The 12,083-nt window shown below is 39.3% G+C and overlaps 1 protein-coding gene across 1 annotated transcript in view; it reads left to right on the top strand.

The window, feature by feature from the left end:
• The window catches only part of ACTR8 (actin related protein 8), a 10,330-nt gene extending 553 nt beyond the window's left edge, over positions 1-9,777 (top strand). The window contains exons 2-13 of the mRNA XM_072420938.1: positions 65-235; positions 356-466; positions 1,171-1,275; positions 2,174-2,347; positions 3,704-3,797; positions 4,698-4,830; positions 5,687-5,840; positions 6,211-6,306; positions 6,985-7,125; positions 8,238-8,487; positions 8,715-8,878; positions 9,381-9,777. Of these exons, the coding sequence (XP_072277039.1) occupies positions 65-235; positions 356-466; positions 1,171-1,275; positions 2,174-2,347; positions 3,704-3,797; positions 4,698-4,830; positions 5,687-5,840; positions 6,211-6,306; positions 6,985-7,125; positions 8,238-8,487; positions 8,715-8,878; positions 9,381-9,524 (1,737 nt within the window). The 3' untranslated portion in view covers positions 9,525-9,777. The remainder of the gene's footprint in view (positions 1-64; positions 236-355; positions 467-1,170; positions 1,276-2,173; positions 2,348-3,703; positions 3,798-4,697; positions 4,831-5,686; positions 5,841-6,210; positions 6,307-6,984; positions 7,126-8,237; positions 8,488-8,714; positions 8,879-9,380) is intronic.
• The last annotated feature ends 2,306 nt before the right edge of the window (positions 9,778-12,083 follow it).

Here is a 12,083-nt window from a genome sequence, read left to right on the forward strand (position 1 = left end):
TGGGGTTCTTGCCCATGCTAGTGATTTCCTGTCTGTATGAGCTGTGTGTGTTTGTTCCTTGCAGCACATACAGAGTGACTATGTGGTGGTGATACACCCCGGATCCAGTACACTGCGCATAGGCAGAGCCACAGACACCCACCCAGCGGGTATACCCCATGTCATTGCCCGCAGGCATAAACAGCCAGGACAACCCACCCACTGTGACAAGTGGCTGCTCAGAGACGGTCTAAACGTGAGTCTCCTAATCTATCATTCCAAAGACAAATCCTTGTACCCAGCACACTGACGTATAATGAATGATCTACTGATAATAATTTGTTCCCCGTTGTAAAATTCACTTGTTTGTCTTTAGAAACCTGAAAGCAACGAGCAGAGACAAAATGGGCTCAAAATGGTGGATCAAGCCATCTGGTCCAAAAAGATGTCTAATGGGTCACGGCGCATCCCTGTGGTGCCAGAGCAGGTGGGTACAGAACAAAAGATCCCAGGTAGGCCGGTAACGGGCAGTGTTTTGTAGGCCACCCCATGTATGGGTCCAGCAGAGAGACAATATTCACCCTATAGCAGGCAGTGCCTGAACGAGGATCTTCATGGTAGGCTCACCAGTAATTCAATCTGCAGATCATGATTGGCTTTGGCCATCATGATTGGCTTTGGCCATCATGATTGGCTTTGGCCATCATGATCGGCTTTGGCCATCTAGGCCAGTCTTGGTCGGCTTTGGCCATCATGATTGGCTATGGCCATCTAGGCCAGTCTTGGCCGGCTTTGGCCATCATGATTGGCTATAGCCATCTAGGCCAGTCTTGGCCGGCTTTGGCCATCATGATTGGCTATGGCCATCTAGGCCAGTCTTGGCCGGCTTTGGCCATCATGATTGGCTTTGGCCATGTTGGCTGGCTGTACCAAGATGACGTTACACCCGTGCAGGATCTGTGGCACATGCAAGGGGGGCTGGGGTCTGCCTGTTACGCATGCACAGCTTAGCTCTGTCACCAGAACCCCTGCTGTGATCAGGTGGATCAATATTACAGAAAGGGACAGTCTTACCTGCCCGATCGAGCATTTGTTAGAGTTTCCTGCTTGCATGAGATGTTGGTGCACGTTACAGCATGTCTTAGTTTTCAAGAGGATTGAAGGTTCTTCTGTGTGGTTTTATCTTTTCAGGCACGTGCTTACAATAAACAGATGAGAGCGTCAATATTGGACCACAACTCAGAGGTCACATGGACATGCACCTCACACAGACCTGAATATCTTGTGGGGGAAGAGGTATGTAGTTCCTATTGCCAGGTCTGAATAAATCCTTTACCAAGCGAATGTATTAAAAACTAGATCACTTTCTCATTAGTTTACTTAGTATTTTCCCCCCAAAGTTTTCAAAGCTGGGTGGGAAGAAGCTGTAGGCGGGTGGCAGCCCCTGTATTGTGACCCAGCTCTTCAGTAACCACCCAAAAACAGCCGGGTGGTTACTGAAAAGAGCCGGGTGGTGCACCCAGGTAAAAGGGGCTGGGGAGAACACTGATTTTATTCTTGGGATTGGCTGGAAAGTATTCTGTATTGGCCTACTGCAAACCATAAATTGTGTAACAATTTAAGTGAATGCTCAAGAAGTATATATGATTTTATAGTTGTAGCAACATATCAGCAGAAATTGTCCACAGCCCCTGTCATCAAAACACTGAACTTGCATATTGGAGGTCAATTTAGACTTTTAAGTTTAGAGCCTCTGCAGCAAGAAGGATGTGATGTTTACAATTCCATATTGTTAGGCTGGGTACACACGTGCAATATTTGTCATTAGAAAGGATCTTTCACGATCCTTTCCAATGACAAAAGACTGAACGAGTGCTGTACATACAGTACTATTTTGGGGGATAATAATGGAGCAGCACCCCGCTGTGTTCTCTCTTATTCACTTTTTTATGATCACTCCTCGTCCAGGATTGTTGTTCGAACGACAGGTGATGAGCGCTGTACAGACACCAGATTCTTGTCCGATAAATCGGCCCTGAGGCGATTATTGGATGAGAATCATGGGATGTGTGTACGTAGGCTAAATTAGTAATCCTAATTTTGGCAATTCTATGTCTTATTTGGTGCCACTGATTGCATTGGAAAGTATTTGGTTTTGTTTAATAAAGTGATTTGTTTTCCTTCTTCTTATTAGGCATTTTTTGCGAATCCAGCAGATGGCTACAATATTCACTTTCCCATTCGAAGGGGCCAACTTAATGTTCACAGTGGACCAGGGGGCTCTCTAACGGCTGTCCTGGCAGATCTGGAAACCATTTGGTCACATGTCCTACAGAAGATTTTAGGAATTCAATTAAGTGACCTAAAGGTATAATTATAAAATGTTTATCAGTCCACTTATACAGAGCTCATTTATAATGTAACCTTGTTTTGTAGTTCCAATTATGTATGCCAGGTTTATTTATTCAAAATGAGTAATTTGGTTTTTTAAAACTCTAATTCTTTCAAAATGTACTTAGTGGGCTCTTTTTATAAAACAGGGAATCAAACATTCCCTTATTGGAACCTTTAAGGTCTTCCATGTCCATATAGTGGTGTCCATACGAGGGACGGGTTTGCAGTTTGGCATTCACAAAAAGTTGTACCACTGCAAATGTTGGCATCCCCAAATAGACCAAAAAACGGGGGGGGGCCTTCCCACCCCTTGTAGGGACCCACAAGCTAAAGAAAAATAAAGAACATATGTTAAAAAAATTAGATAGATTAGTGTAGTATTAAACTACATACTCGCATCAGATGGTTGCCGGCTGATACAAACACTCATGCTCGTCTCGGAAAAATACTGATGTGTACAGCAGTCACCCGCAGTCATTCTTGGCAGATTGGGATGGACATTACACCCTAGGAGGGCACATAGGAGCCACTCCTTCCTCTCTCTATCCGGGCTGCCCTGTGTTCATTCAACTGCACTTATTTATTCTTCTGTCCCTGGAAAAGATCACTAAAGATTGTTTCTAGTGACAATCATCTGATGTCATAAATTCAAGAGAAAAGTCAGAGGGGGTTTCTATGGTCTCTTTATCAGGGGCCCTCCTCTCAATTTCTATTATCAGTAATCCCGTTAAGTTAGGAGTTCTATGTCTAGTTTGATGAAGTACGTTTACAATCGGGATATTTGAACGATTACTACTACTTACTTTTCTATTTTTAAATACCAACAGTTATACTGCTAGCATTTGTTTCATTACTTTTTATTTGTATACACACATTATACTACTTATGTATAAAAATAATTGCATTATTGAATTATGTAACCATTTTTTGTTTTTACTTATATATTGCCTTTGGCTACACAAAGAAACCCCCTTCTCTTTTTCTCTCTTTTGAATTCATTTAGCACCTAGTGGCCTCTCATGTTAAATGTATATCATAATTATATCAAAAGTATATCTTTTACTCACATAATCTATCTGATATCTGTACGTGTGCTCCGTGTAATCACTATCTATAGGTAGGGCAACGGCCAAATAGGGTGTACATTAGTTCTGGTGAGTCAACGTTGTTTTGTGAGGATTGCCATCAGCGAGTTAACCCTGCATTATGAGAAGAAGTGAAATGATGGAATAAAAAATCTTGTCCTTTACATAAATAATAAAAGTAATATAGATTAATTCACTTTTTTCTGTACTGTTTCAATAATATTTAAAACTATTTTTTCATACAGTATTACAGATGTATATTACTTATCCCAGACATATATAACAGACAACATGTGAAGGAGATGGTTAATATGGTCCTCATGAAGATGGGGTTTGCAGGTAAGTGTGTCTTCCAGCATATTGTTATAGCTGGGGTGGTCATACATTTGTAACCTAAATAGGAAAATCTAATAGTGTGTGCAAACATATGTTACATGATGCGGGCAAGCTATCTGCATTTATAAAAAGTTATATATAAATATATATTTATCAGTTTGGCAGCACCCTGAATTCTCCCCAGCCACTTTTAGCTGGGCGCACCACCCGTCACTTTTCCATGCCTACCCAGCTGTTTTTGGGTGGTTACTGAAGAGTTGGGTCACAGTACAGGGGCTGCCACCCACCTACAACTTATTCCCATCCAGCTTAGAAAAAGTTCTGGGTTGAGCACTGATGTGCTAATCAGATGATAGGTGCTTAATTGAACAGACAATTCCACGTTTAAATACCTATAGGAGTGATTTTCATTTTTTGTAGCCTATTTTGTGATATAGCAGCCCCTTACAAACAGCAAAACTCAGTTCAGATTATTTTTTTATTATGACAACAGTAGAATAAAAACAATGCAGTTTTCAATAGGAGCTGTAAAAATGAATCATTTTGGACTTATATATTTATTATATTGTGACGTTACATAAGACCTAAATTGTATTTCCTAGTAAAATATAAAAAAACATATAAGCTCTACATCTCCCAGTACCTGCACATTTAATGATCATTTTTAATTTAAAGACTTTGTAAATACACAGAAATGTCCTTTGATCTAGAAATTTCACTCAGCTTTTGTGAGTGATAGGAAGTGTGTTATTAGCAGGTCCTATGTAAAAATCAAATGGATTAAAGAAAAACAAATAAAAACTAAATAGGATGCAAATATAGCCGCTATATAAATATTGATAAGCTTTGTTAGTTTTTTTTGGTTTACATACCTTACAATGGTAAAGTAACTTTTTGTTGCAGGTGTTATCGTCCATCAGGAGTCTGTGTGCGCAGTGTATGGGAGTGGCTTGGGTAGCGCATGTGTTGTTGATATTGGTGATCAGAAAACCAGTGTTTGTTGTGTTGAAGATGGAATATCACACAGAAACACCAGGTAACTACTGAGTCAGAAATACAATACCATTATTATCTTGTTAGCTTGAACAAATGATTGTTTTGCATATAGTTTGGACCCATAGAAGAAAAAATTGGATCATTTATTAGGGAGGAAAAAAAAATCCCAAATCACTCATAGAGAAACATAAGGATCCCTTCCACACATAACATTTGGTGCAATTGCATGCCATTGATACTTAAAGTCAACTATGAGTGGAAAAATAAACTTGCCTTGAGTAGGACTTTAGAACCTTCCATTAAGGCATCACTTTCTTTAACACCCAATCTATTTAGGTGTCTGTAAAAGTACAGCATTGCAGGTCTCTTTAATTTCCTCTCCTGGCCATTCACAAAGTGAATCCTATGGACTTGATCTAGGTCAGTGACTTGGAAGTACTGAAACTACTGAAGTCATTTTATACATCAGGGAACTAGTAAATATAGCTGGTCAGCAGTGGATGCCAGATTGGTAAAGGTTTTTCCTGAATATTTATGTACCATGATCTCTTGGCATAATTCCAGCCTCAGTAAAGTGCTGTTCTCAGACTACGTACACACGTTAGATAATTGTCCTTGGAAGAGAACGATTAACAAACAAACTTTCGATAATCGTTAACAAAACAAGTGCCAACGTCGCTGATCAACGAGGGGAGTCATTGGAAACAAACAATTGTCCTGGCAGGTCCGTTCGCTATCTATTGTGTGTACAGTCATGTACTGATGGTGGATGTTTCTGCCCCTTTTGCGTGTTGGTTGCAACACACAACTGCACAATGCAAGCTCAGTATGGCATAAGTATAAGATGATAACCAAACAGCACCTGATTGTGTGTTTTGTTTTTTTTTCCCCCCCAGATTGTGTCTAGCTTATGGTGGATCAGATGTTACCCGCTGCTTCTTTTGGCTCATGCAGAGAGTGGGGTTCCCATACCGGGAATGCCAACTAACTAACATACTTGACTGCCTTCTCCTTCAGCAACTTAAAGAGACGTTCACACATCTGGACCAGGTAGGTTAACACTTGTGCACTCACATTTGTAGGAATAGCAGGGTTCTGAGAAATTTTTATTTCATTTTTTAATCCAAACCTAAAAGTGTGCTAGCGAATATACTGGGGACAGTCCTGGCAAATGTTTCAGTCCTTTGACTATTGGGCTGACTAAGAGTTCTGTGCATTCGACCACTTTGGGTAATTGTTGGTCTGTTCATGGCTCCTGCCAGGGTCTAATAGGCAGCCCAGTAGCACACAGGTCAGGATGACATTTCTGCTAATTACAAGGCAGGGTCTTGGCATTATCAGCAATTGAAACTTCTGTTACTAGCAGGATATCCATTTATATTTATTTTTTTTTCATTAAAGTTATGGTTCTTTACTGCAGGATATCTGTGGACTACAGGATCATGAATTTCAGGTCAGGCGGCCTGATTCTCCAGCCCTGCTGTACCAGATGAGACTCGGAGATGAAAAACTTCAGGTAACTGTCTGTTTTAGGTCCATTGTGTTGAAGCTTTGCCTGTGAGAATACCCTGACATTTAGGCGTGATGGGATGGTTTGGAACACTGTCCCAGGTGATCAAATTTATACCTATGCAAATTTTTCTTATACATGAAATTTTATTTTAATGCAAATTTGGGTAGAACAGTTACAGTATACCTTTTCTTTTTTAGGGATATTATACTTGCTTTATTCCCATGTTTATTTTAGGGATTCGAATAGTAGTATTTAAATGAATTGAACATTTTTTATAACACCTTTGACTAGCAGAAGCATTGGGTCTTTACAGAGAGATGTGTATTCCCTAGCCTTACTTGCCCATAAATTGTACAGTACTGTTCTTGATATGCAGTCATATTAATGAGAAGGGATTAACGAAGTGGGATGATGCACATTTCCCTTTGGGCTGGCAATGCATATACACATATTGCCCTACCTGGTAGCATTTCAGATGTTTTCAGAATATTGAATTATTTCAGTCAGGGCATTATTTTAAAAGTAAAAAGTGGAACATAAGACATTTTATATTACAGGTTATGTTATTTACCTTATGTTAGCCCGTTACCTTCACAAATCTATTCCAGATCTGTAGTCTTTGTTTAAACCATACTTTACACATTTTCTCTTAAACACATGTATTTGTGCTTTATGATTTAGGCTCCAATGGCTCTGTTTTATCCGGGCACATTTGGAATTTTTGGCCAGAAAATGACCTGTCTGCAACATCGATCGCAGGGAGACCCAGAAGATCCACATGATGAACATTACCTGGTTGCTACACAAAGCAAACAGGACCAGGTTTGTTTACATTAGCTTTTACATTTATATAGAATAAAACTTTCAGAAATGTTATGTAAACACTCCCACTACAGACTTATCTGCTGTTTCACATATAAAGTAAGCCTGATCTCTAAAAAAAAACATTTATAGTATTGATATCTTTCTTACCACCACCAGTCAGATTTAGGCCATTGCTGAACATTTGAATGTAATTAGTAAGCTGCAAATGAGAGAAGGTTAATGTATATCAGGCTTTAGAAGTACATCTTCTTTCTTTGCTTCCTCCTTGTGATCTTCACCCGTTTTGATTGGCTGGGATGAAATAACTCTTATACAAGCGCATGGGAGTTTGTTCATTCCCAGCATGCGCAAAAGAAGCCGGGATTGCTGGGTATTCTGGAAATCAAAGCTGATGCTGCTCATTCACTGATCAGCTTTTTTTGCTAGAAACCCCGATCGATCATGCTATCGCAGAATGGCCATTACCATTTGCTCTTAAAGCCAACCTAAACTCTACATTTTTACTTTACATAGCAAGGTAGACAACCCTTTTTTAAAAATCACTGCAGCAATAAGACTTAAGTGGAGCTCAGAGCCTCCCAGGGATTCCTATGTCACGCATTCAGGAAGGCTTGGGCATGCGCAAAAGGGGCATTTTTCCACCAAGGGTAAAGAGATGCCGATCTCATGCATGTGCAGTGAGATCGGCTCTCCCAACCCCCTCTCCTTTACAGCGGCTATGTCAACCTATTTCACACCTGTGCAGTGCAAGATCAGGTGACATAGCAAGAAAACCGGAAGAAAAAAATAGAAGATGGCGGTGCCCCACGCTTCATCTGCACTGGCACGAAGAGGAATCCGAGGGCGACGTAGGACCGGATCACAAGAAGGACCAGTGCTATCGAGGGATGTGCTTGAATTAAAGGTAAGTGTAATTTTTTTTATTTTGGTTTTTAGTTTAGTTTGGCTTTAAACGATCTTTTGTCAGTTATTATTGACCACCGATTGATGGTGCTGTGTCCTCATTTTAATGTGCTACAAATGGATAGAAAATAAACAGAGATTCTTTTTCTAATGCCATTTTCAGGTCAAAGTTATGTACGGTGCATATAACTTTATTCTACTCTTAGTCTTCTAAGACAGCAGCGGAACGGAAATCCATACCCAAGCCTGGGATGTTTGAAGATGCTCGAGGCTCAGCCATGGATATGTGTGACAGAGGGCACATGCTAGAGGCAGAGCTGGGACCATCTCAGAGTGATTGTACGGGGCCCGGGAATGATCGCGAGGAGTCCGCAGCCAGAAAAAGCATGGTGTCACAGTTTGAAGGGAAAGCTCTCGGACTGGATAAAGCAATACTGCATAGTATTGACTGCTGTGGTAAGATTGCTTTATTTTTGTGTATGTGAAAAATGAGGAATTGTATACACCTGTTGCCAGACTGCTTTGAAATTCTGCCTAGAGAATGTAAGGCCTGCTTTGTAGCACTACCTCTCATTCTCGCTCTCAAAATAATTTAATAAAAAAAAAAAGGCATTGAAATTTGCTGATTAGCTTGATCATCGTTAATATTAGAATAATAAACTTTTTTTACTTTGTGCTTTTAGCTTCAGATGACACCAAAAAAAAGATGTACAGCTCCATCTTAGTGGTAGGCGGTGGGTTGATGTTTCATAGGGCTCAGCAGTTTTTGCAACACAGAATACTCAACAAGATGCCCCCATCCTTTAGAAGAATTGTTGAAAATGTAGAAGTCATCACCAGACCAAAGGTAACGTGTTAAACCAGGTGTTTTTTTGTTGTCATTTTCTACTTTTCATATTGAGTATAATCAGTATTTATATAGCGCCAACATAATTGTGCGGTGCAGTATAATAAATAGGGCTTACAAATGACAGACAGATACAAAAAATGATTCCAAAGGAAGGGAGGACTTTGCCCCGAAGAGCTTACAAAATTTGCATTCATCTCTTAATCTATTGACTGTTTTTGATGACAGTATACATTTTACATATGTGTTCTATATTATGGGCTTTTTTTTACATTTTCTGAGGTGGTGACAAAAATTTACAACTTTAATGTGGTACAAGGGTATATTGAGTTTAGGAGCCATGAGGAAAGCTTAGGGTATATATATCTGCTGTATGCTGACCTCTAAAAATAAAATATATCTAATATCTATGTATATTATTTATAATATCTGTTGAAAACATGAAAGCATTGTGTTAAATTGTAGCTGCAGTGTCCTCAATGTTTCTCTGTGATCTCTGCAGGACATGGACCCACGGCTGGTTGCTTGGAAAGGTGGAGCAGTCCTTGCCTGTGTGGATACCACTCAGGAGATGTGGATAAACCAGAAGGAATGGCAGAGGTTTGGAGTGCGCATGCTGCGGGAGAGAGCTTCTTTTGTCTGGTGATGGACTGGAATTCCCAATAATAGAGCTGTGGATAATCCAGTTAGAGACTAAATCAGTAACTGGGACAAACTTTGTGTAAAATATTCCAATCTGCCTAGCAGCAGATATAGGGGAACGTGAGTGGGATGCGTTGCCCTTGTAATGTGCTAAGTTTATTTATTTTTTTAAATTACATCTGACTGGACATTTCAGACAAAAAGAAGAAAAAAAATTAAATGTGTTTATGTATATAAATAAATGTGAAATGTGTAAATGTGTTTTGTGTGTGTGTGTATGTATGTATGTATGTATATATATATATATATATATATATATATATATATATATATATATATATAATGTATGTTATGTATATATTCCTGAATTACCTGTCTGGATTAATTGAGTCACTTACCCAGAGCAGCATGAAGTATGTTACATTCCCCCAGGATTCATAAGAAGGAAGCATTGAAACCCAGGTTGCTTTATTATGGGGATTGCACCAAACCTCATTTGGTTGTGCTCTGCTGGTCAAGCTGTAAGATGAGTACTTTACAGAAAAAGGCATTCTTTTCTGACCACTGAAGCTTATATTCCACTTCTCTCCTCCACCACAATGTTCAGCTCCCCAGGAAATAGCATAAATACCCTGTACTCCTGAGCAATGTTTCAAAGTTGAATACATACAGCTTATTAACAAAATTTTGGGTGAGTCTTGTGGGGGGTTGTGAATGTACTAATTTATTAATCTGGAGGGGGCTGGATGTAGTGAATTTAACTATTGAAATTCCTCTGGTAGCTATTATATATCTGACATTTTACAGGAACCTCAGTCCCCATATTCCTAAATCTTTTGATTGTCCCAAATCATTTTATGTTTAACAATTTTCCATGGAGCTCCTATATGCACACATCACATTCCTGAATATTATTATGGGAGCCAATTGAGTGTGCATAGCTCTGCATTGTGGGGCAAAAAGTACATAAATGGGTCCCATTTTTAAGACTGGAATCTACCAAGCAACTTGAATTTTCATAGTGGAGGAACACAAAGTGCCAAACCCAGATATGGGGAGTTTTTACAATTGCTTTTAGGAAACATTCATGTCAGCAATATTTTTCTGTAATTTAGAAATGTATTTGTTTCCATGCTTCAAAAATGTATTAGATTCATAACTTGTTTCCAGGAACCCAGGAGGTCCAGCTTGGGAGGTGACCCTTGCTGCACTCTACTAAGCCCATAGACATGACTTACAGGACAAATCTGATTGTCCATACTTTGGAGATGTATCAGTCCGCTGAAACCTGAAATGTCAACCCCAAACAGGCTCAAGGTCATTTGGCGTAGGTAGTCGTACTCCAGACCTGGAGGCTCATTCAAATGAGGCTTCACTGAGCATTCTATAATAATTTTTTCAAGCAAGCTTAAGGCCATTTATGAAGGGTTACAAGGGGACATTCACATTTGACTGTCTGACTTAAATACATATGTTGTATGTACCTAAACCTTAATGGGCAGACCACCTAGGACTTCATATATCGGTTTGTATATTCAATATTAATGTTCCTACAATTTGCTGCAAATAATATTTATTTCTGGATGTATTTATTGCTATTATTTGGCAAATTTAGGAGAAATTACCAAATTTCCTAATACTGATCATTTTAAATTTCCCCATTATTGCTTATGTATGTAATAAATGGTAAATACAGTAATAAAAATATGGAACGGATAAACTGCTGCTAAACACAAAATACCTTCAGATAAATGTTATAAATCATAACACTTCCTGCAGTATAGCTCCCACTAAAAGAAAAGATCAACAAAAATGCCTTTTAGTATTATTACACAGTATTTATATTGAGCCAACATATTAAGCAGCGCTGTTCAAAGTCCATAGTCATGTCATTAGCTGTCCCTCAAAGGGGCTCACAATCAATGTACCTATCCCATGTCTTTAATACAGTCTAAGGGCAGTTTTGGGGGAAGCCAATTAACCTAACTGCATGTTTTTTGAAATGTGGGAGAAAACCCAGAGTACCCGGAGGAAACCCACACAGACACAGGGGAGAACCTGCAATCTCCATGCAGATATCGTCCTGGCCGAGATTCAAACGCGGGACTTAGCGCTACAAAGACCGGAGTGCTAACCTCTAAACCTCCGTGCTGCCTTTGATTTATCATCACTGTTATTGCCTATAACATTAGATTAAATAATTTGGGTTTGATAGACACTGAACTGGTAATCACTACACTCTTCAACTTGATTTCACAATTCCGGCATTAACTCTTCAGCTCAAAGGTTAACTATTAATCACAGCCGGTGGAATATAAAGTGTCATTGTCCCCAGCATCACTACCCTTTGCTCATGTCCATTATATTTAACTAACTTTAGAACAGCGAGTGACCTGTTTGTGCTCATTTCACTGGGGCAAATGTTTTATATTTACAAAAATAGGTTTGTTTATCACTTTTTGGTCAGATACACAGGAAAAGTGAAGTAAAGTAAACTCTAAATAAACTGTTGTGAGCTTTTCATATTGTTAGAAACTGTAGATAGCCTTTTGTCTTCTCTCAG

This window comes from Pyxicephalus adspersus, chromosome 8 (genome assembly GCF_032062135.1).
Source record: "Pyxicephalus adspersus chromosome 8, UCB_Pads_2.0, whole genome shotgun sequence".
In the NCBI taxonomy this organism is placed as follows: domain Eukaryota; kingdom Metazoa; phylum Chordata; class Amphibia; order Anura; family Pyxicephalidae; genus Pyxicephalus; species Pyxicephalus adspersus.